This window comes from Argopecten irradians, chromosome 6 (assembly GCF_041381155.1).
Source record: "Argopecten irradians isolate NY chromosome 6, Ai_NY, whole genome shotgun sequence".
Taxonomy (NCBI): domain Eukaryota; kingdom Metazoa; phylum Mollusca; class Bivalvia; order Pectinida; family Pectinidae; genus Argopecten; species Argopecten irradians.
Genome location: NC_091139.1, coordinates 15,522,566 through 15,548,210, shown reverse-complemented (window position 1 = coordinate 15,548,210; position 25,645 = coordinate 15,522,566). Strand labels below are relative to the sequence as shown.

Below are 25,645 nucleotides of genomic sequence, written 5' to 3'. Positions count from 1 at the left end.
TAATCACAATGAGATATTAATCATTTAATATAAATTTGAATACAGTAGCTCCTTATTATTACGCCATTTTTTGTCCAGAGCCAATTTTGGTGGTATCATGAGTTGACAGAATAACGGTTTACAAAATGTAGGTCCAATTCACGTGCATGTATTCTTGAACCTTAAGCTTTCTGGACACACTACGTGTGCAAGTCTCTCTTGGCAAAATTGTTTATTATAGTAGACAGATAGACGCTGTAGATTCTGTAGTTAATTACTAATATCACAATATCAAATTTCAAACAGACATTGAAAATATTCATACAAGACCATAATGTATAAAATTAAAATTAATTTATTTTATCACATAAAATATACACACATTAGGTATAAAAGTAGAACAGTAATACAAAAATAAATACAGTGGTTTTTATTTCCTAATTAAAAAAAACTTTTTGAAAGAGATAGTACTGGTACAGATGATTAGCTCAGTCCAGAATAATAAAATGAAAATATGTATTTGATAAAAGTGGTCTAGAGTGTTACCAGAAATTTACCATTTTTTAAAATATTAATTGAAAGAAGATGTGACAGATTTTACTGTAATTGATTTACCATTATGAGACATTTACATTCTATATCACATACTTTATTCTACCCAATAAACACCCACAGTCCTATAAGCGCCCTCCCCTTTTAAAGGCCTCAACTTCACTTATACCTCAAAGCAAATGCAGACTGAAAATATGAAAGCTGTGCAGGTTTCTTTTTTTTTAATTTATTTTGCAATTCGATCTATGGCTTAATTTGTGCAATAATTTTATGAAAGGCTGGTTCTATTATGCGCCCCTTTATTTGTTTCCCATTTTTAAGCGCCCTGGGCCCTTATTGGTTAAAATGCAGTAAATTATGGTTGTATGAAAATTTTGTATTAATTTCCACTGTGTCCTCATGCCCTTAGACACAGCGATTTTATTTTTAAAACATACATGTCCAAATACTCATGAATTTAAAATTCTGTTTTCCATTTGAAATCATTTTGAGGTGATGAATAATTAAAATTCATAAACTCTGCCAAAAGGCACAATATTCAATTTCATGTTAAAATAGTTTTAAGTTCAAGTTGGTACACATTATCTCCTTATGTATAGTTTTTAAATACCACTATATATACAAGTCCATGGATAAAGGCAATCATCCATCACACTCTCTTGTGCCACTGTAAACAATTTGGCAAATACTAATAGCTTTAAAGTATCACATCTTTGATAATAAACACATATGTATAGAAAAAGTACATTGTATGTCTCTGATTAAATAATGAATAAAAAAAAGAATGCATTTTATAATTAGCACCGATGAATATTAAAATGTAGCACCATTGAAACTTTTAACTTAAAAATACTGTGAAACATTTTATTTTTGCTTTGCCTTTGTTTTACATTTTCATGCCCAACCACATTTTCATGGCGATTTACATGTGAGATGCTCTATTGTGCTTGTAGTTTAATCTTTTTTCGGAGCAATTATTTTGGCAAATTCGAACGCTGGTAAAAATAAGCTGCACATAAAAATAAGTTTGGTTTACTCTGATAGGTGATTTTTTTAAAGTTCATATGAAAAATCTCCAATCATCTGTTTTTGTGCCATAGTCGTTGAGGCAGAAAGGTCCGTATGGAAATTGAATCAGGAACAGATAACTCTGTAAAGAACTCCAAATCTGTGAGCAGCTCTATGTCTCTTATCCGAGCCATATTATCCACTAGATAGTCTTCAGTGGACTGAAACAGGGAAAAGAAAAACCTAAGCATTATTCTTATACAAGAATGGTTTAATGATGACTAATTTACCCTTAACTCTAAAGTGGACTGAAACAGGGAAAAGAAAAACCTACGCATTATTCTATATACAAGAATGATGTAATTAATAACGACTAATTTTCTTCACTCTAAAGTAGACTGAAACAGGGAAAAGAAAAACCTACGCATCATTCTATATACAAGAATGATGTAATTAATAACGACTAATTTGCTCTTAACTTAAAGGTTATTATTAGTCTCATCCCTGAAAGTTTTCATTCAAGAAAATGTCTGACATCTTTACTTATTGAGCGTATTTATTTAATCTAACCAGGCAAAGGTTAATGCTATCATTTGGACTTTATTAGAAATAACCTTTTTGTATCAATTTCAACCCATATCATCAGTTTGAGATTTTTCAAAGAAAGAATGTTAATATCCAGTATTGACCAGTCGACAACAGGGAAGAGAGGTTGACGAGTCTATCCTTTTTATAGACAGGTGTCCTTTTTACAAAAGTTCAACCATATTTTGTACCAACCTGACAGTTGTTGATGGTGTCTGTGTGTGGGAGGATGAACGACAGAGTGACTAAATGATCTGATGGACAGGGAACCCGACTCTGGCTACGACACCTGCTCAGAATGTAGAAGAAGTGGGTTGGGATGCTGACCGTTGTGTTTTTCCTATAAAACAAATATTTCAGGACTTTTGTCAAAACAAATGGTACAACTACTAAATTTTGTATTTAATACATTCAAATTCAAGTATAAAGTTAACAGTTTTGCTGTTTTGCTGTTTTGTCAAAAAGTATCTTTCAGTAATCAGCTGTACAAATAGTGTAAAAATATATACGGTAATCTAATGTAATTAAACTGTCTTAATATTCTTATTTTACTGATGTAAATTATTTTTGATAGGAAAAAACAAATTCTTATTCAACCCTTTTAAGCTCCAAGGGCAATAAAAATAATGAGGAGACTATTCACCCCTGGAATTTCATAATGGACTGTTCTGGCTTTTGAAATAGAAGAGTTCAAATGTATCTTCAGGGGTGAATGGATTAACTGGACCAAATTGAGACACTTCACACAAAAAATACCAGTAATTCAGATAAGTCACAAATCAATTTACAAATAAAAAAAAAATCAAATTAAGAAACCATATGATACACATATTTACTAAATGTATTTAGATTCAGTAAAGATTGAATTTGAATGAAATTCTAGGATATCGAAGCCCTTTATGGAAGTTGTTATTGGATTGAATACAAATGTTAAGGTCTCACAACACAGTTATTAAAATAGAATTAAAATTGACATCCATGTCAATTAAAATATTCAAACACCAAAAGTGAAATCTAACTTCAACCATTTTAAGTTTTATAGGTACAGAGTGATTCGGCTGTCACATGGACATGACAACTAACCTGAGAACTGACACGGGGTCATCCTTCTGCCCGTCTATGTTGTAGTCAAAGATTGGACCGGTCATCACATTGACCTCTTTATAATCTTCTAAGTATCTATCAGTTAGGTTCTGTACACTTTTCCAGATACCTGTGGACAAGTTAATGATCAATTTAAAGACATGTCACTTCTAAATTAATAAAGGAAGATACAGTTGGTAGTAGACAAAAGGTTACACATTGTGCACACGGTGTGAACTACGAGTGGACAGGGAGTGCACGAGGTTTAGACTACAGGTAGACACGGAGTGCACGAGGTTTAGACTGCAGGTAGTGTACTCCGTGTGCACAAGGGTGTAACCTTTAGTCTACTACCAACTGTAAATACTGTAACTGTACTCTTGAGCAATAATCATTCAAAATTGAGTTCAAACTAGATAAAACAATGATAGATTTATTCCACTATAATAATTACTACCATTATATATAGCATACAGGACTTGTAATTAGGGCCATCATGATTTATGATAAAATGTCTGGCCTATATGAAAAGACCAAATAAAATATCGCAATTGAACCATTAAAAAACAACAACAACAACAACAAGAAATGCCAGTGAATGTATAATAACCATGAAACTTGACTTCTCTGAATTTTGATCGAAAGTTTGGTGACACTGACTTCACTTCCATCAGCAGAATGTAGAAGAAGTGGGTTGGGATGCTGACCGTTGTGTTTTTCCTATAAAACAAATATTTCAGGACTTTTGTCAAAACAAATGGTACAACTACTAAATTTTGTATAATACATTCAAATTCAAGTATAAAGTTAACAGTTTTGCTGTTTTGGTGTTTTGTCAAAAAGTATCTTTCAGTAATCAGCTGTACAAATAGTGTAAAAATATATACGGTAATCTAATGTAATTAAACTGTCTTAATATTCTTATTTTACTGATGTAAATTATTTTTGATAGGAAAAAACAAATTCTTATTCAACCCTTTTAAGCTCCAAGGGCAATAAAAATAATGAGGAGACTATTCACCCCTGGAATTTCATAATGGACTGTTCTAGCTTTTGAAATAGAAGAGTTCAAATGTATCTTCAGGGGTGAATGGTTAACTGGACCAAATTGAGACACTTCACACAAAAAATACCAGTAATTCAGATAAGTCACAAATCAATTTACAAATAAAAAAAAAAATCAAATTAAGAAACCATATGATACGCATATTTACTAAATGTATTTAGATTCAGTAAAGAAAGATTGAATTTGAATGAAATTCTAGGATATCGAAGCCCTTTATGGAAGTTGTTATTGGATTGAATACAAATGTTAAGGTCTCACAACACAGTTATTAAAATAGAATTAAAATTGACATCCATGTCAATTAAAATATTCAAACACCAAAAGTGAAATCTAACTTCAACCATTTTAAGTTTTATAGGTACAGAGTGATTCGGCTGTCACATGGACATGACAACTAACCTGAGAACTGACACGGGGTCATCCTTCTGCCCGTCTATGTTGTAGTCAAAGATTGGACCGGTCATCACATTGACCTCTTTATAATCTTCTAAGTATCTATCAGTTAGGTTCTGTACACTTTTCCAGATACCTGTGGACAAGTTAATGATCAATTTAAAGACATGTCACTTCTAAATTAATAAAGGAAGATACAGTTGGTAGTAGACAAAAGGTTACACATTGTGCACACGGTGTGAACTACGAGTGGACAGGGAGTGCACAAGGTTTAGACTACAGGTAGACACGGAGTGCACGAGGTTTAGACTGCAGGTAGTGTACTCCGTGTGCACAAGGGTGTAACCTTTAGTCTACTACCAACTGTAAATACTGTAACTGTACTCTTGAGCAATAATCATTCAAAATTGAGTTCAAACTAGATAAAACAATGATAGATTTATTCCACTATAATAATTACTACCATTATATATAGCATACAGGACTTGTAATTAGGGCCATCATGATTTATGATAAAATGTCTGGCCTATATGAAAAGACCAAATAAAATATCGCAATTGAACCATTAAAAAACAACAACAACAACAACAAGAAATGCCAGTGAATGTATAATAACCATGAAACTTGACTTCTCTGAATTTTGATCGAAAGTTTGGTGACACTGACTTCACTTCCATCAGTTGATATTGCTCTTTGGTAAACTACACAAAAACAACTAATATATTCACATTATTTTGACTTACCAAATCTGAAGTTCTCCAGCATTGGTACAAAGTTCAAGGAGATAAGGCTTTCCCAGGAGTAGGTCCTAGCTAGTAAAAACACAATCCAAAATTCTGTCAATAAAACTTAACACAAATGAAAGGCAAACAAAGACAAATACTACACAGAAATTCAGTATAAAGCATAAGTATTAGTGTCACTACTGAGGACAAGAAACTATTCATTTGTGTATCGTAAGATCACAAACCTTTGCTTTTGTTGTGAACAATATTGTTTGATGTTTTCAAAACATGTTTGTCAGCTAGCTACTTTTATATCAATTGTAGTTGAAATAAAAGATGGCCACTGAAACCTCAAAAACTTACAAGGCAAATGAGTGAATTTATCCTACCAAATTTGAAAGCAATAGTACATAAGTCAAATTCTTCATATTTTTTCTCTGATTGTCAAAATCCAAGAGGACCGATGCACAAATATTTTAAAACAAGTAAACCCAAAAAGTTACGCAGCAGACCTAGATGACATGGAGATCACCCTATGCAATTTGAAAAATAGTCCAGTTCTTTCCAATGTAATTGTACAACAAGAGATCCCAGAGGGATCCTGGCACCCACCAAAGAATGATCTATGTCTGACAATGACAAGAGGGATCTTTTCTCTGCTTTTCACACTCTTTCATGCATACTACATATAAAATTTGAGACAGATCGCTTCAGTACTTTCTGAGAAATAGCAGTAACAAACTTCAACTATCAAAATCCAAGATGGCTCCTTGGCAGCCATTTTGTTGATCGATCGGTCCCAAATCACAATATGCACAAGTAGGGCCCTAGGGGAACATACTTATAAAATTTGAGACAGATCCCTTAAGTACTGTTTGAGAAATAGCGATAACAAACTTTAACTATCAAAATCCAAGATGGCTGCATGGCGGCCATCTTGTTGACTAATCGGTCCCAAAAGACAATATGCACAACTAGGGCCCTAGGGGATCTACATATGAAATATGAGAGATCCCTTCTGTACGGTCTGAGAAATAGCGATAACAAAAATTGTTAACGGACAGACGGGAGAGAAGGCCGGCGGACGAAAGGACGAAAGGCGATTTGAATAGCCCACCATCTGATGATGGTTGGCTAAAAATATAATGGACAGACAGACAACCTGATTACTATACAGCATCTACATCTCAATGTGGGCCCTAATTATTGAATATTTAGGTTGACGAGCTAAAACTCTAAAATACAAATGTTCAAAGAGAAATTAAGTCCATCTGCCGATGAACAATCATTGTTACCTTGCTGATACAGTGGTGTCCATGTATACCGTCGTGAGTTCTGTGTAAATGAAGTCTGCTCACATTGAGGCCGGTCCCAGCCTCTCAGTACACAGGCGGGATAATCTGTCTCTGGCGTGGTGGTGATGACTTGTGTGTAGGAGACCCAGAGAGGGGACAGCAGTGCCGTGCTGTAGGCTGTCACATGTCTAGGGTAACTCTTTATGTACACACTGGTCTGGGAGTGTGAGATGAGAAGTGATGGACGACCAAAGGGGACGTGGAGATCCTCAGTACTGACTTTGGTCTACAAACAGTACAAAAACAAGGTTAGAATTGTGTTTCACCCAGACACAAGTCACTTTTGTTTAACCCAGACACAAGACACTTGTGTTTAACCCAGATAATGAGACACTTGTGTCTTACTTAATCATGCGTACCTGGTTTCCATTATTGATGTTACACCTGTCCAGACACCGAGTCCTGTACTTTAACGACTCCTGTATAAACCTTTCTGTTACTGTACCAATCAGCCAGTCTGTGTATTCCTGCATCGGACTTGTCCTGCTGACCTGTCGTGGGTTCTTCAGTACATGATTCAGTGAGCCGTGTGTTCCATTGTTGGGAGCAGGACTTATACCCAGTACATCTACCAAGCATTGGCATATATTGATTTATCTTATCATTATATCAATTAGTACCAATATTACATTTGCGAATCTAACTCCATCTCTGATAAAGTGATGATAGTTTCATTCAACACATTCATGCTCAAATTGGAAAACAAAGTTACCTCCCCTGGCTTTGAAGTTCTAAACTTAACATTCAACAAAAGTTTAAAGAGGGAAAGGTTATTATTTTTTAACATTTTTCACTTGATTATGAAAAATATAATTTTGTAATAATGGGGATGTCAGTTTGTAGCTAGGAATTATTGATGGATGTGCAAGTTTTAGGATAACATGTAGCTGACTATTTTCACATATCTATTGTTGATATTTTTGCAATTTTGCAGGACATTGCAATGATCGCAAATATTTGATCAGCAAAATATTGAAAAATAAATGTCAGTCAAATCCTCTTGGTAGCCAACTGTAAACCTACCTGCCATAAGGTTATACAGCTCAATGTTCTCAAACGGTTCTACGGTCAAGTTCTGGTGGAATGCTGGACCATGGGCTAGAAATAAAGCCTGCAATACACCAATTACTGGTACTGGTAATAACTTGGTCTCTGATGAGGTAAAAACAGTACAAAGCTAGTATATTAATAATCCCTAATAAAAGACCAAAATAAATTCAAAGTAAAATCAAAATCATTTCTTTGGAATATATATTCAGTCACTATAGGCCTTCTTCAGTCCAAAATAACACTAACACAACAATCGTGTTTGTCTACATATTTGTTTACCTTGATCTTTTGATAGGAAAATAGTTCTTAATTAATATAATTCTTTAAATAAAAAATAATTCTTTACTTGATCTCTAGAAAGGAAATTAAGTTCATTTAGTGGAATCCACCATACAATTTGAGGAATTGCGTCAAAAGTATAGGAGTAAGGTTGACTATGGATGGTATCGAAATGAATAAGAATACTGCTTGTTAGCTTTTTGTTCATTAATAAGTGACACAGAATTTTCCAACGATTACCAGGACATCTGTAATTGCTTAGGCAATCTAGGTATGAAGACACTGATAATTATTTGTCTTAGTCAGGATATTTTCATAATGGGTTTTATTAGTTTAACGTCCTATTACCAGCCAGGGTCATGTAAGGATGTGCCAGGTTAGTGGAGGAAAGCCGGAGAGAAAAACCACCGACCATATGTCAGTACCTGGCAACTACCCCCCATTAGATTTGACCCAGATGTGGAGGGTTTGTGGTAATATGTCGAGACATCTTAACCACTCGGCCACCGCGGCCCCATTTTCATAATCACACTGTTGTTAAAATATTGAAATGCATCACATTACTGATACTGTTGCGTCAGTGAATTGTTCAAAAGTCACAATTTTCTGAACAGGTGAAATAGGAAACAAATGTGGCAAAAGGGTAAACATTAATCAGATCATATCAGGAGATTACCTGCATACTCTTGTAGGTGTTATCGTACCCATGATTTCCACCAGTACACAACTTCTTTTGAGATGATGTGGTGGGTGACCTTTGAATACAAAAACAAGTTCACTTGTAAGTCTTATAAAAGAGCTGCAGTTATTACATAGAATATTTTTTCCAATCTCTCTTTCCCATATTTCCCGGGCAATGAGAAATGGCGAAAATATATCACCATAAAAATGTTTCAAATACAGGCAAATTAGAACCAAAGAGGTTTCAAAAATGAAATTAAATTGTTGGGAAAGAGGGATTATTTGTGAAAATGCAAAATTCTGTCGTCACAAATATAAGTTGGTTTAAAGTATTACATATATAATTGGTCACAGATGAAAGAACTAATGGTAATTTCTCAGTATCTATAGATAAACATATTGGTGACACAAAACTTTAGGATCAGAAACAACAATGTAGCTAACATCTGAATAATATTGACTAGTCTGAGATATTACTAACGGAAATAATTCATGCATTTACCTTTCTGAGACAAGCCATTCATTTTCTACATCAATGATGATGTCATCAATTCTGGGGTTGTTGGCATAGTGATGACGTTTTGGAAGTGTGTTCTTTGAGAAGACTTTGAAGTGTGGGTGACATGTTAGGTTAGTCATTATGTCAGACATGGGTACTGTAATAGAGAAAATTCTACCTGGATTACAATGTGTGAAGTTTGCTTTTGCATACATTACAAAGTTCTCTTTTCTTGCGGAAAGGTATTGATTGTAAAGCCAAACGTTGATGAGTGAAACATCATATTTATCGGAGAATTGACAATTCTTTCACTTACAAATCCATGACGTAGCAATTGTTACCTAACTTCAAGGGCAGATAACATTATGATATGTAAAGAGGGAATAGGTTTATTGCTGAACCAACCAGCAGTCAGTACCTGGCCACTGCTTCACATTGGATTCAAACTCGTAACCCAGAGGTGGAGGGGTTGAGGTAATATGCCAGGATATCTTAACCACTCGGCCACCACAGCCCCCTCTTCTACAGCAAAATTATGTCCATTGCAACTGACAATATCAAAGTCTAACCCACAATTGCGAAATTGCATCAATTTCACTAATATCATATGGTTGATGGATATATACATTCTATATTCGACCTGTTCACATAATTGTACAAAAAATTCTCACCTGGGTCAGATACAAGGGTCATCTTTGATCTAGAAGTTCTCTGGTAGTAGTTATTATTGATTCTGCTAAATGTTCCCTCAAATAGGTGTAACTTGGATAAAGTTGTTTCAGACAGGTAGTCCTGCATCACCACCAGTCGATCACAGGATATGCTTGACATTCCTACAAAACACTAGCTATTCTTAGTCGTATCTTATGACAGATGGCATTTCATGCAGATAACATTATGATTTTGAATGGTTTATGTAAAATGTATATAACTTTGAATATTTTCTCCAATATCAGCTTAGCATTAAGCAGTTTGCTTTTATCCATTTTTGGTGATAGAACATGAAATCTAATTGGACATTTCTGAAAATTCATCGATAAACATTGGCAATACAAAAACTTAGGATAAATCAACAATGCAGCGGACACCTATTTTACGAACTATCATAATGGCTTTTAAACTGTATTAAAAACAAGTAATTGTCCACATATAATAACATCAACATAAACTTTTCGTTGGCAAGTTTAATGAGAATCAATGATGGTTATTTTACACAAAGCGATGAATGGAAGAATATTTTACATTTAACCTTACTACTGAACATTATTATATACTGACCGTGGTCTGCTATGAGGAGGATATTTACACAGTTGTGAAGGTCGCGATGCCACAGTCCCTCCATCAACTGACCAATGGCTGAATCAACCCTTTCTAGTGCCAAACCAATCTGGAATTTTTATGAGAAACTTAATCATTTTTTAGACTTAAGGAATCAAGACCATATGATCATCTGTTATCTTATCTCCCATACCTGTTATTAGAAACAGAAAATGCCTAACTGAATTTGAGTTGTAAAACTTATATCTTCACTTTATGGACATTAATTCAAACAACTTGAATGTGGTTTTTTATATACTTAAAATCATATATTGAATGACATAAAGTCAAATTTGTATGTGAATATACCACCCAAGTGATAAGGAAAATGTGTTTTCTATAGTACTGTGGTCTTTATACACAGGTCAAACTGTGTTTTAAACCACCAATAAGGATTATAAGAAAGTGGTCTTATTCAGCAGGTGGTCTTTATACAGAGGTGGTCACTAAGGCAGGTTGCAGCTTATATATTTGCACTTTATTAATATTATACTGTATAATAGAATATGATATTGTCACATGACTTGCAACGTCTCTACCCATACAATGTTTTCTCACTAAGACAAGTCCTTATAATATCTGATGGAAGAGTTTTCAGTAATACCCAATACTGCAATCCAAAATTTATTTGTGCCTACTAAATTTCCCGAATTCCCCGTAAAGTTCGTGGAGATTAACTTTCGCGGATCAGACCATCGTTTTACTTTCATTACTTTTTCTGACATAGGGTAATAAAGTATTTATAAGGTATTACAGATCTGTTATTTTTTTGGTGAAACAGACTAGCCGTGTACCTGCATTTGTATACGGTACATGTATCTCCTTCGTAATAGGCCTAAGTGTTAATCCCTATACAAACACATACAGTACAAGAGAATAGACTCACGATCAAACACAAATAAACAATGGAATCTGCCAGTATTGGCGACAATCAGTATGCCTTAAGTTGTCTTTGGGTAAACATGTCAGTATTAGTTTAGTTAAAACAAAACAAAACAACATCTACTACATGCAGCTAAAAAGGATACCATAACTCAAAATTCTGAGACATGAGATCGAAAAACTCCGGAAATGAAGTGACCTCTATTATCCCCTCACCGAAACAAATGCGCCGATAATGATTATTGCCTGGTGTGACATGGTGGCCGAAACAAACACTGTCTCATGCGGATGATAGTATTCTGGGATTAGTTTTACTTAACTATGAATTGTTTATTTAGTTTGAACATAGATAGTTTACTTCTGAGCAAATGTGATCATCTTAACAAAGCATTTTTGAACTATTCAGCCATACAAATGTTATGATAAAAATTAACTTTGCGATTTTTAGTCGATCACAAATTTCGCGAAAGTAAATCGCACGCAAATAAAAGTAGGTTTACAGTAAGTTTACAATAAATGTTAACATAAAGGGTAAATAGATACTGGAGATCTATTATTATAATGATTATTATTTTGCCGTTTCCAAAAAGTATCGTATAAGCGTTAGGTTAAGTTTTGTGTTCATTAATTTCTAGTTTTTCTCATATATTTTGCTGCTTTTAAGAATTCACAGATTTCAGTGAAATAGCAAATATGCACCACCTGCGGTGAACATAGCAAAAATAAACCACTTCCAAAATTCAAGCCTTAGCTAGAGGTCATAGGTCATATTAGTGAAAGGTTATAAACACACGGGTGGTAGAGTTATCATAATGGGTGACGTCATGTTATATCCTAATGATCAACACTTAACGATAATCAGCCATATAATAAAGGTCATATTAAGTACAGGGTCATCTAATCTATGTCATTGACCCATTGATAGAGGTCGTTTATCTGTCACTCTCACCTTCATTATCTCCCTCCCATTGCAATTCAAACAAAGTTTACATAGCAACCTAGTCATTCAAGTGGGTTCACACAAATTAATAAGGCCAAATTTATTTCTGGAGTTTGACCTGCTGATTACCTTTAAAAAATATCTATAATAATGGTAGTTTCTATGGAGTATGCATTTTCCAAAGGCAGACACTTTTTCCCTCTTATTCATACCGAAATCAACTCTCTGTAGTGACCATAATTTATACGGAATTCATCAGCCTATATCTATACTGAATTCACCTGTCCAAAGTGACCTTTATCTATACTGAATTCACCTGTCCAAAGTGACCTTTATCTATACTGAATTCACCTGTCCAAAGTGACCTTTATCTATGCTGAATTCACCTGTCCAAAGTGACCTTTATCTATACTGAATTCACCTGTCCAAAGTGACCTTTATCTATACTGAATTCACCTGTCCAAAGTGACCTTTATCTATGCTGAATTCACCTGTCCAAAGTGACCTTTATCTATACTGAATTCACCTGTCCAAAGTGACCTTTATCTATACTGGATTCACCTGTCCAAAGTGACCTTTATCTATACTGAATTCACCTGTCCAAAGTGACCTTTATCTATACTGAATTCACCTGTCCAAAGGTCCCTTTATTTATAATGAATTCACCTCTCTAATATGACCTTTATTTATACAGAATTCATATGTCCTAAGTGACTTTTATCTTTACTGAATACACCTGTCCAAAGTGACTTTTATTTATAATGAGTTCACCTGTAGCAAGGGACTAATAAACTTTTTACAAAAATGCCCTGTCTACAGTGACTTCCTTAATAATCTAATAATTGTAATTCACCTGTGAACAAGAGGCCCATGGGCCTTATAATTAACGGTCATCTGACTATTGGCACAATACAACATAGTCATTTAAAGATCTTAGCCATTTTGTCGCCTGTGACCTTGAATGAAGATCAAGGATATTTTTTAAAACAAATATGGTAGCCCTTCATCCTAGCATGTCACAGGTCCAATATCAGGTCTCTAGGACTCCTAGTCATTCTCAAAAAGTCGTTTAAGAATTTAAACCTATTTGACCCCTGAGACCTTGAATGACAGTCAAGGTCATTAATTTGAACAAACTTGGTAGCCCTTCATCAAAGCATGCTACATGCCCAATATCGGTACCCTTGGTCTTCTGAATCTTGAGAAGAAGTTGTTTAAATATTTTAGCCTTTTTGACCCATGTGACCTTGAATGAAGGGTAAGGTCATTCATTTGAACAACTTGGTAGCCCTTCATCCCAGCATGCTACAGGCCAAATATCAGTTCCCTGGGCCTATTGGTTATTGAGAATAAGTCGTTTGAATGAAAAGTTTATGCACGGTGCACAGCGCACGGACGGTGCTTGATGACAATAGGTCATCCTGACCCTTCAGGTCAGATGACCTAAAAATGTCCAATATTTACCTGTCCAATATCAAGGTCAGTGTATCATTCTAATATCAATGACTTTCAGGAAATCCGACATATTGGCACTTACGTTATTGGATTATGAATGAGAAGATTTTCATAAAATACACAGAACAGGTGTGCACTTGACTGTTCATGAAACATTTTAATCAATTCCTTTCAACACCAAAAGTAACACAGCAGGATACAAAACTAAATGTGACATAACAAACACCAGCAACAGAAAAATGCCATGTTGTAATATTAAAAAAATCATTTCAGTCATTATAGAACTTGATAAAACATTTAAGGAAATGAAAGATAAATCTGGAGTGGAATATAATTCTGATAGATGACAAAGCAAACAGTTGAGTGAGCAGTTTCTCGTCTACCTGGGCGTGTGATGGGCTGGTTACCTAGTCACAGAGTACAGGTGACGCACCTTAGGCTGACCAGGGCCTACCCGGACTGGCCTTATCTCTCTATTACTGCATCTCGGCTGAACCGTCCAGGCATGCGACCACAGCCCACATATTGAGTATTGACACTGCACTCAGCACAATGAGTTATTAAATCATTTGATGAAAATCCCAGGGAGCTTATCAAAGCTGTTGTTGCTGGTGTAAAACAATGGGTTAATCTAGGGGTAATTTCATAGGTAGTTGGGTACATTAGGATGGTGAGATTTGATATTAGGACATTAAGTTTACTACACTCAGGGAAACACTAACTGAGAACTGTAAAAGACTGCTGCACGTTCATTTGTTCTGTCTGCAAGAACTTGTAGTGGCATTTTGGTAAATTTGGTAAAAATATAAATGTTCTTAAAGAAATCACTGAATCTGATGGAAGAAACCAGAAATTCAGAAGAAGAAATTCTACAATTGAGGAAATATCTCAAAACTTACACACACTGGTAGGCATCACCTGCTTTTCAAAAAGGATTAACTATTCTACAATACAGTAACTGGGCAATGTCATCAATGAATTCAAAGATTTTTATTTTATCGGACTGACGGAATTGTCAAAACAGGTAGAAGACATCAAAAACAGTGAATGCAAGCATCATTTAGATTCTGATCTACGTGGAGGACTTTAATCAATATGTAAGAAAACTTTGATCAGCAAGTTTTAGCCCATAGAGCTGTTCCAGAGAATCCCGTGAAAAATGGCGGCTAATCTAACTTATACAACCACTACTATAAGTAAACTGACAACCACAGTGATGACTAGTTCAAGTAAAATGACAGCGGACGAATATGAAAAAATCTTTTTTCGTATAAAACTGTGGAAAATTTGTTATGGATATATCATGTTCATACTAATAGTACTGGGAGTTTTCGCAAACATCCTAGCGTTTATCATCCTGTCTCGGAAGTCGGTGAGGAGAACGACAATCGCGGTGTACCTCCGTGCATTATCACTAGCTGATACGTTTGTGCTCATCACTGCATTTTTTCGATACAACACCTACAAACTGTTCCTGACCGAGGCCCAGGACACCTACACTGTCTTCCATTACAGTGCATACCTGGACACCTATGTCGAACCGTTCCATTGGATAGCCTTGGGTGTGTCCAGTTTTGTGACCTTGACCTTGTCCATCGAGAGGTTCCTGGCCATCAGGTACCCACTGACCATTAAGCGGTCCTGTACTCCGTTTCTAGTGAGGGTATGTATAACTGGAATTGTTGTGATTGTGATCATCCTCACTTTGCCAAACTTTTTTTCATTTCGTGTCCAGGAGTACGTCACGAACACAACCAGTATCTATGTGCGCGTGATGACAAAGTTGGGACACGACACACTCTACCCCTGTACCTATCATGTCTATATCCTACCTCTAATCTGGTACATAATTCCCTGGATTGCCCTCACAACTCTTAACCTTCTGCTCTACCTCCAAGTTCGACGTTCGGCACGGATACGGGTCGGACTTCCGAACATCCCGAACCCCAACAGAAACCTCTCCATTCTCATCTTACTCATCGTTGTCATCTACATGGTGTGCAACCTTCCAATATCCATCATGGTCTTTTACAAGCTTGTAAACCACATGTCTGAGAATGGAATGTGCATCAAGGAAACATCCACCCTAGCATCAACAACTTCAAAAGAATTTGATATAATCAACGCGATCACCGAAATATTGAACATCCTCAATAGTTGTCTGAATATTGTTGTGTATTGCATGGTGGGTACAAAGTTCAGACGGCAGCTCCGTGACTTTTTAATGTGTACGTCGTGCAAACCAGTAAACAAAGTCAGCCCTCAACGGGTGTTCACGACAGGGCGGGAGTCTAACACAGTCATGGAGAGTGCTGGGTCATCTTAGAGTTTACCAAGTAGGGAGATTTAAACACTTTATGGTATACAGTAAAACATGGTTATAACGAACCTCTGGGGACCAAGGCAATTACTTTATAACAAGCATAGTTCATTATATATACACATGTCACAAACACATGATTGGAACGTTGGCACAGAGTGAAAACTAATAGGTTATATCCCTGAACTTCTTGTTAATGTGTTTGTTATAATGAATGCCAATGAAATTGAACTAAAAATGTCTAAAATTAAAGGAATATATATGGTCAAGATTACTTCTGTCCTTGTGCATATTAAGCTCATTCATTTGGCATGTTTGAGTCAATATAGATGTATATTGATTGATTTGAATGATTTTAATAGTATGTGTATTGGTTTTAGTTATGGAAACCTACAAAACATCATCAGCTCGTTCACATAATAAAGTATGATTTATTTTTATAATTATAAGTAAAACCCAGCCAAACCTTGTTTACCCTAACTCACATTATTTGACGACCCTGTGTAATTTGGAGTACTCGTAGTACTTCGTGCATTACCTACTTGACGACCCTGTGTAATTTGGAGTACCCGTAGTACTTCGTGCATTACAAAACTGTCTACTTTTTAGAAAATTCCCAAATTTGAGCTTTGAGAATTTACCTACAAACTGTGATCTTTTTACTGTAATACTATGAATATTAAGTCCCAGTTTGAACATTTTTCAACTTGATTTTTTTTTATCATGATTGCACTGTAGTATTCGGCATGTAAACATTTGAGCAACAATGTATATATCTATTACATTTAGATGTTTTGTTCTCTCAATTTGATATGCCTAGACTCTTTTGTTTATCGCAGATAAATTATCTACAGTTAGTAAAAGTTGTACATTGTAATACACTTGTGAAAAGGGAGAGGGGGCTTATTCCTGATAGAGGACATATTGCCAGTGAGTTACTGTTCCATAAGTAATGTCATGTGCATGCCATACTTAAGGTAGCCCTTAGTTTTAACTGTTTAAACTCTTTCTGTACATTTTCCAGTTCTGTATACTTTCCAAATTCCATACCGGAAGTAGTTATTAGTCTCGCCCCCGAAAGTTTTTGAGAAAATGCTGGACAAATTGTCCAGTTGTTGTGTGCTGATTCATTTCATTTAGATGTGTAAAGGTTAGTGCAATCAATTATTATTCATATCAACTTACATAGTAATATTCTTATGAGTTATTTAATATGGCTGCATTAAGATTTTATTGTGATATCACAATCTGGAACGAAGATACAATAAACCAACATTTTGTTTATGATAATAACTTCTGTTTGATTGATCTTGTTCTCCTGTCATTAAAACCATATATCTTGTCAAAATAAACTATCCTGAGCTTGTTGCGATTGAATATGAACTTTTGATATTAATCACTGTCTCAAATGCCCTGCATACTCATGAGGTATCCAAGCCTGGATAACGGAACCTACAGAACCTCAACTAGAAAGGACGGTGTTGGCTCTATGTTTCTAATTTTGTAAAAATAAATATTTATTTAGAATCCAGAAAGTTTATTTCGAACTTAAAATACTTTTCATATATCAATGTATGAAAATTTGAATATAATAGGAAATTTATTTATTGTGAAGAAAGAATGTTAATATCGAGCGTCAACTATAGTCGACAACAGGAAAGAGGGAGGGTAAAATCCTATTGACTATAGTCGTCAACGATACGGAAAGAGTTTATTCTAACTGTTTAAGTTTCAACATGAAATTGTATACCATTTTGAATTTTCAGAAATTAAAAAACGCTTTCATCATTTATTTAATTGTTTTTATCATCTCAAAACACTTTGAATATCATACGGTTTTTTTTTTTTTTACATTTGGTAGCAATTTTGTAGATAACATTTTCATTCTGTATCAGTTAGAATAATGTTACATACATGTCCAAGATATTAAAGCAATTAATCAATTTTTAAATACATGTCCAAGATATTAAAGCAATTAATCAATTTTTAAAAAAGTTATTGCCCAAAACATTTTTATGGACGATGTTTCAAATTTTGATGACAACCTTTGATGATGTTCAGTAAACAAAGTATTAAAAAAATAAAATATTTTCTAACTTCAAAAGACCGACTGACCTTTTCGATATTGTCTGGCCCATATCTGTGTCCTGATTTATCCGGCTCATTAAAGTAGAGAGTAATAAAATCTGGCTTCTCATTGGTTAACCAATCAAGCACCTGATCCACTTGAGTATTGAAACCGATTTTCCTATGAAACAAAGGAAAGATTAAATTTTTTATATACTAGTTTGTGTTAGATTACTATGGTTACCATAAAAAGTCTTTGGTTTTATTACAAAAATCAATTGTCAAATCCTTTGTGATCTATGCCAGTTAGTAATGATGTTAATTTTTAGTTGTAGGATCATATTTTACGATAATGATCATGAATTATGATTATGAGTTTTCAGATATATTTTTTCAATCACGATCATGATTTTTCAGATATTTTTTTCAAAGACAAGCTGATACGTTTCAAATTCAATTCAAGGGTTATTTTGATTTTTAAGATTATTATGGCAGATTAGATACTTACGAGTCGTATTTCTTGTGGTAGGTCGGGAAAGTTCCTGAAAAACCCAGAAATCGGTCATTAGTACCGGATGGTAAGACTCAGTCAGACTAGATATTCAATCAACTGTGTGAAAGAGAGTTTCTCTATCCTACCTTTTAAATGTGGGAGAATTCAAAACTAAGAGATGTAGTGGATAAAACTTTTCAATAAGATTGAAAGATTGAAGTCATCTTGACACAATGCACTGAACATAATTTTTTTTTCAACCTGACGTTAAAGATTGAAGGCATATTGTTACAATGCACTTGCCATACAAAACTTTTCGAACCAACTTGTTACAATGCAGTGGACATATAAAACCATCCGAAGACTGTAATGACATTTATCTACACTTATACATGGTGTTAATTAGGTCCAATAAAAGTATGTTGTTAATCAACTGAACACTACTTTGCCATTATACCGTATAGCAGTTAAATTGAGTGGGGGATATTTTTGCTATATTCACAGTTTTCCTGAAAACTGCTAATTCAAAACACAAGTGAAATATATTTAATTTTACATTGCACATAGAGGAATTGGTTAACCAAAAATCAAACTCTTGTGAACATTTTCTGTTAACAAAACTGTGAAACATGCGCCCCGCAATTTCAAAGCACCAAACAGTAGGTAAGAACTAATACAATTTAAAATCAAGTTACTTGATTTTAATTTGTCATAATAGCATTATTTACCATTAACTTCCACATCCGACCCTGGCCAGAAGAAAGTGGCTGCTGTCTTGTTGTTATTCATAACCGTTCTCCAAATCTACCAAAAAAATTTGCTATCTTAAAATTTGTGAGAAAACTTGGAAAGAAAAGTTATCGTAACATCAAAGTTAATTTTGTTTAAACAAATTTCATTGTTACCAAAATCAAGAAGTTATTTAAATCAAGATGAATTTCTTGTCAAGCTATCCTGCTCTCAACATTACGTTTCAAAATTAATTTTCTATTCACAAAATATGCCACATCTCAGCATTAATTAAACGGACTGCCCTGAAAATGACTGAAGTTTAACCATGCCAGTTATATCGATACAAATCTGCTGTATTTCAAATAGAATGCGCAGTACCAGCAGAACTCTACCATTACAAGTGGTTCGTTTTCAGAAGTGTACCTGTGACTTGTACCCAAATGGCAGCCCCGAGATTTTCATTTGTCATAAAAATGTTTTCTTTGTTGAAAACAAGACAGAGATTATTTATATCTGATGAAATTACATGGATTATATATTTCAATGTATGCCGAAGTTTAATTATTTTATATCCATTTTATTTTTAACACAGTATACACTTGGCTTTTATAATTCAAAGCGTATCTTCCATATGGGTGCCACCATCAAGGACAAATCCAACACATTCCATTAAGCGGTGCCGTATTAATTTATTACAACTGGTATGAATCTGCAAAAGGAACGCACAGCAACAGTATCAATAATTTTCTATATGTAGAAACTTACTGGTTCTCCTTGCCACCAACGTGGATCAAACGAACTTGCCTTCCCGACCTTGAATATATCACCGATATCACTGTCAAACATGTTGTTGTCCACTACCCCGTGTGATTCTGGGTACAAACCCTACAATGTACAAATAATAATTAACAACAGTGAAAACCAACACTTTTACAATTACTTTATCATGTAACTACATTATCATTACATTGTTGCCAATTCTGTTTATTTCAATACAAAAACAAATAATTAATTTTCACTTGTTTTCAAACTTTCTGATTGGCAGATTTCTTCATACTGCTATAAGAGAAAATCTGAGAATGGTTCGAAAACCGATGTTATCATGCCTACACAATAGAGACGTCAACGTTGCATATTGATTTGGAAAAATTTTCTTTCATACACCTATGAAATTAAACAAGAGGAGCTAAAAATAGTGACATCAATGCTTAAATAAATAATCTTATAAAACTACAAACTGAAGGCCTACTAAAGAGTCACAGATATTGGAGATCTTTAACAATGAACACCTAAAGATAAATCTACAAAACTCTTTATCAACTGATAAATTCTGAATGCATGAACAAAGAAATAATGATATATATTTCATAAAACTCAGCCATTTTGAATACTGTAGCTCACACTGATGAGATGACTTCTCATGAAGCAGCATGGAAAACAAGATAGGAAATTCCAAAAGAATGATTTAGACAAAGAGTTTTAATATCTCAATAGATACTCACCGTCACAATGGAGTAGTGGTTCGGGAATGTCTTTGTGGGGTAGACAGATCTCATGTACGGCGATCGAGTGCCACACTGACTCAGGCGGCCCACGTACTTGGTGAAGTTACGTAGTAGGTAGTCGGCTCGGAACCCGTCCATCGATATCAACAGTAGGGGCTGGTAGCTGAAAGAAAACAACATATAAATTATTTGAGTACACCACAAAGCTCTATTGGTTACAGATGATACAGGTTTAAAATTGATATCAATTTTTTAATAATTGACAGAATGGTAAACCTCAATAATGTTAACAAACTTTTTTTTCACGGCTAGTAAATTTGGCGATTTCCATTTCACTAACAAAGGTTGTGAAGGTTAACATTTGCGGATTTAAAAATTGAATGTAAATTCATATCACAGATGCAGATATTAATTTTCATTCAGAGATAAAATATTGTGGTTTTACATCCATCATGATATTCACAAAAGTAAATCACATGCGAAAGGAAGCTTGTTAACAGATTGTCTGAACATTATATGATGTTGCTTCATCAAGAGGTCTAAAATAAAGGAGAAGGTACGTTAAGACTCGAATATGGCCTCAAAATTAATTCTCCAGTAAAGAACAACATATTTTGCCATATAACAGCTGAATACATTTGCTAACACATTACATCTCGAAAATATCCCGCATGTGCCAATTATGTTCACTATGACGTCATCAACATGCAGTTTCCCGCCATTTTTCACAAAAATCCTTGAAACATCATACTTTTTGAGTGGTTTTCTCTAAAAATGAATGTGGCCGCCTTCGTGGAGCAGAAAGAGACTTTCACACGTTGTGTATCGTGTATTTACGCATATCCATGCAAAATGTAAAGTTGCTCCAAGGTGGCGGCCAAATCCATTTCAAGCCTTTATGTTTTGATGAATGGCAAGTATGAGAGTATTTATTGATATGAAATTGATGGGGATCTGAGTTAATTTTTTTCGGCCTTAATTTTTTTCGAAAAATTAAGGCCAAATACTGGTCCTATCATATCTACTCCTTTCTGCAACTTTAATGTCAGATAGAACAAATTTACAAATCAAAAGAGACCTGTCCAGCAATTACTTTCAGGTATCCAAAATAAACAGATTGGGATATCTTCCCTTTAAACTGTGGCCATCCTCTCATTAAGGTTTATCGTACACCCCGTACCTAGATTTACAGGAGTTGTCTGCCAATGGACAGCTGGGCGACTCTAGCCAAGTCTCCAGGGATTTTGACGGCCACAGCTTCTCTGTGAGGCGAGTCCTTAGTCGAGCAGCCATAGCTACAGAAAAGTTATCCTCCACGAAGAATTGTAGTCCTGTCAGAAGTTCCACATCACGGACCCGAGCAATGTTGTCCTTCAGGAAGTCTGAGGGATACTGCAATATAGAGTAAAATCTATCATCATGACCACCTCTGTATAAAGACCACCTGCTTAATATGACTACTTTGTTTGGGTCCTAAATGGAATCTGTATAAAGACCACTGGGTCATTATTCTTTTTTCCCTTGTGTGTTTTTTTATAGACAAGTATAATCTACATGTACAAAACTCTAGATGCCATTCAAAGGATGTTAAACCAACTGAAACCAAACATAATCTTTCATAGTTAAAAAAATTATATTACATAATGGCATTCATACCACAAATATTGTCAAAATTTCACAAAAAAGAAAGTCCACTTTATATTAACTTTCATAAATTTATATGTGAATTTACATTTTCTTTTTTTATATATATGCAACTTTATATAAAAATGTACAATAGAAATATTTCTTGATTAAATATTCTGGATAGATAGAATGTCGGATGATCAAAAGGTTTATTCCAATATATCCCAATATAGGGGATGGCAGGATGTGCGAGTATACAGAGACAATACAATGGAGGTTATACTTACGAGACAGTTAGGAGTGGAGTTGAGGTAGGGTAAAACCAGAGCCTGGTGAAGTATGGAAGTGTCATCCCCACCGCAGGGGTATAGCTGGCCTGGGGTGGTACATCTTAGCATTACCACAAACACGTGGGAGGGGGTATCTCGGCTATAAATAGAACATCAAGTTATCTATAAATAGAACATCAAGTTATCACAAACATGTGGGAGAGGATTGCTCGGCTATAAATAGAACATCAAGTTATCTAGAAATAGAATATCACGTTTTCTAGAAATAGAACATCAAGTTATCAAAAACATGTGGGAGGGGGTCGTTCTTCTATAAATAGAATATAAAATTATAACAAACACATGGGAGGGGTTGCTCTGCTATAAATTGAACATCAAGTGACATAACTATAAACAGGTTTAGATTTTGGAATGAGTCTTTTATCTAAAACTCATGGTGAAGGGCAGCAGAAAAGCAAGTCAAGGTCAGCGACAGTTTCCATACCTGAATCCTCCTAATTGACTTATCACAATATTATTCATTTAGTACAGGTGAATCATTAACAAAGTCTGCTTCATATTCTTCATAAAAAATACCACTAGTCAGTAGTGTATACCTGAATGGTTCAGAGTCTGCCAGCCCGTCCCCATCGTGGTCGTACACCGGGCCCAGCGTCACTGTGAGGTTACCATACTGTACAGCATATTGTTTGATCAGGCTGCGAGTAAAATTCCAAATCTCTGCAAACCAACAAGTACAAATTGTAACTGGTAACTCAATACTTTTAGGACAGTATATCACAGTCAAACCTGTCTATAAAGACCAACCAAAAGACAAAGAAAAATTGTCTGTATAGCCAAGTGGTCTCTATACACAGGTTTTGATGATGTGACCCTAAGAAATTTGTAATTGTAAAGAGGTGGAAGTTAAGGCAAGTTTGAAAGAATATTATGTCAACAAGTATCAAACTACAATTGTAGATAAAAAGAAGTTGTCAATGTACATAGGACATAAAATGACTGATGACATCATATATTGTCCAGGTGAGATAAAATGGTAAGGCACAAGGGTTAAATTTTACTTTTAGTCTTAAATGGATGACCACCAAACCTTATATCCATTAGATATGGGAACTGATGGTTTCATATCATAAGAATATTAAATATTACATATTCCTATAGATTAGTATTTATGGAAGGACATGAACATAATCATACACCATCAGTTAAAATCCTCACAGGAAACAGGGGTACAGAAATGATATACAGTAAAACCCCGTTATATTGCCACCCGTTTTATCGCCAAACTCGCTTATCGCCATGAATTTATTCAGAACGGATTTCCTTCCATACAAATACACCAGTTATATCGCCAAACCTGCCTACCGCCATCCGCCATCACATTTGCGGAACAAATGATTAAAATAACACTATAATGACCTCGTTAATATCGCCAAATTCTGTTGAAAGGGACACATGTTTTCGTAAGGTGCTCAACTGCCGACTGACAGGTAATCAGCTACACACACAATGGCCGCGTCTACGACCGTGTGTACACAGTGAAATCAATTAACAATATGGGTACACCTTTGTTATTGTTTTAAAGGTAGGTATCGCAAGTTGGGGTAAATAAAACTCACTTCTGTACATGTGTTTTACGTACTATCGTAACGTTAGTTATTTATTGACAAATAGGAACCCACAAGTCTATTTCTCGATATCGCCGTTCTTTTATATTGGACCATAAAATGCAACTAGCAATTTCAAGAGCGATAGAAATATAACGTACGTGCAGAAGAATCCGCCGTTTATTAGTAAGATCAAATCGTCGTCTGAGTGCCGTTTACTACCGGAGTACCTGTTTTGATAGTTGCAGACATGTGCGCGGAAGTGAGGTCACGACCGCACTGCGCTTGTTCAGAACTTCTGTTTTTTGTTTCCGGGCGGGATTATATAATGTAACCGAGAAAATCCCAGCTAGCAGGCAACTATGGCACGATACGTGGTAGCACAAACGTGTTCGGTTTTCGTATTTTACACACATAAAGCTGACATATTTATTGTAAGACTACTATCGAAATTACTTTAATTTTGGAACTGTTCATATTACAAAATACGAAGTGACCGTACACTACACAGACTGACTAGAAAGTCTGTTTCAGTACGGCACCGGAGGGCTAACTATATTTAGGCCTAATTAAGATTTCAACGACAAATCCGATATACCGCCAAACTCGATATATCGCCAAAATCTATCGAAACAGAAGGTAGCGATATAACGGGGTTTTACTGTACTGTGAAATTATTATTTTTGAGGGGGTTTAATTTTCTTGGATTTCTTGTCTGAACAAAACAACAAATTTACCACCCCAAGAAAACGTATCTTTTTCATGAATATATACAAATGCCAGGTAATTTTTGCCTTCTCCACGAATTTAAGTGCTAATAAGATTGTAAAATTCTATCATAAAAGAAAATTGAGCCCAACGAAAATAAATGATTGCACAGAACAGGGTAAAATAAGAGTTTTAAAAACAGTACCTGTGTAGAAATATGAGTAGTGTGGTTGGAATGACCACAGATCCTCCAGTGCATTTAGCATACAGTCATTTTGCTGGCTGGGCCTCGTCACCTGTAACAGTAATGAAAGTAGTAAACGATAATGCAAACCAACTTCTCTCTATGAATACTATACACATTTCTTTATTTTAATTCAAAACTAGAAATATGTCTGTTAGATATTAAGTGCTCGCTAACTACTTCCTAACCTTAATTTTCAGTATC

General features: G+C 35.0%; 2 protein-coding genes across 2 annotated transcripts in view; one reads left to right on the top strand and one right to left on the bottom strand.

Annotated features, from left to right (window-relative positions):
* Nucleotides 1–318: 318 nt before the first annotated feature.
* The window catches only part of LOC138325134 (uncharacterized), a 67,582-nt gene continuing 42,255 nt past the window's right edge, over nt 319–25,645 (bottom strand). Inside the window, exons 33-52 of the mRNA XM_069270582.1 lie at nt 25,403–25,493; nt 23,479–23,602; nt 22,880–23,021; nt 22,147–22,358; nt 20,964–21,129; nt 20,227–20,346; nt 19,458–19,533; nt 18,745–18,778; nt 18,285–18,417; nt 10,534–10,642; nt 9,927–10,088; nt 9,259–9,412; nt 8,752–8,830; nt 7,770–7,857; nt 7,106–7,314; nt 6,687–6,972; nt 5,410–5,478; nt 4,673–4,802; nt 2,320–2,464; nt 319–1,760 (exon numbers count right to left, since the gene is read on the bottom strand). Coding sequence (XP_069126683.1) covers nt 1,611–1,760; nt 2,320–2,464; nt 4,673–4,802; nt 5,410–5,478; nt 6,687–6,972; nt 7,106–7,314; nt 7,770–7,857; nt 8,752–8,830; nt 9,259–9,412; nt 9,927–10,088; nt 10,534–10,642; nt 18,285–18,417; nt 18,745–18,778; nt 19,458–19,533; nt 20,227–20,346; nt 20,964–21,129; nt 22,147–22,358; nt 22,880–23,021; nt 23,479–23,602; nt 25,403–25,493 — 2,679 coding nt within the window. The 3' untranslated portion in view covers nt 319–1,610. The remainder of the gene's footprint in view (nt 1,761–2,319; nt 2,465–4,672; nt 4,803–5,409; nt 5,479–6,686; nt 6,973–7,105; nt 7,315–7,769; nt 7,858–8,751; nt 8,831–9,258; nt 9,413–9,926; nt 10,089–10,533; nt 10,643–18,284; nt 18,418–18,744; nt 18,779–19,457; nt 19,534–20,226; nt 20,347–20,963; nt 21,130–22,146; nt 22,359–22,879; nt 23,022–23,478; nt 23,603–25,402; nt 25,494–25,645) is intronic.
* LOC138325131 (FMRFamide receptor-like) lies at nt 14,517–16,686 on the top strand. Its single transcript, XM_069270579.1, has one exon. It carries the CDS (start codon nt 15,009–15,011, stop codon nt 16,173–16,175), a length of 1,167 nt encoding a protein of 388 aa, XP_069126680.1. The 5' UTR covers nt 14,517–15,008; the 3' UTR covers nt 16,176–16,686.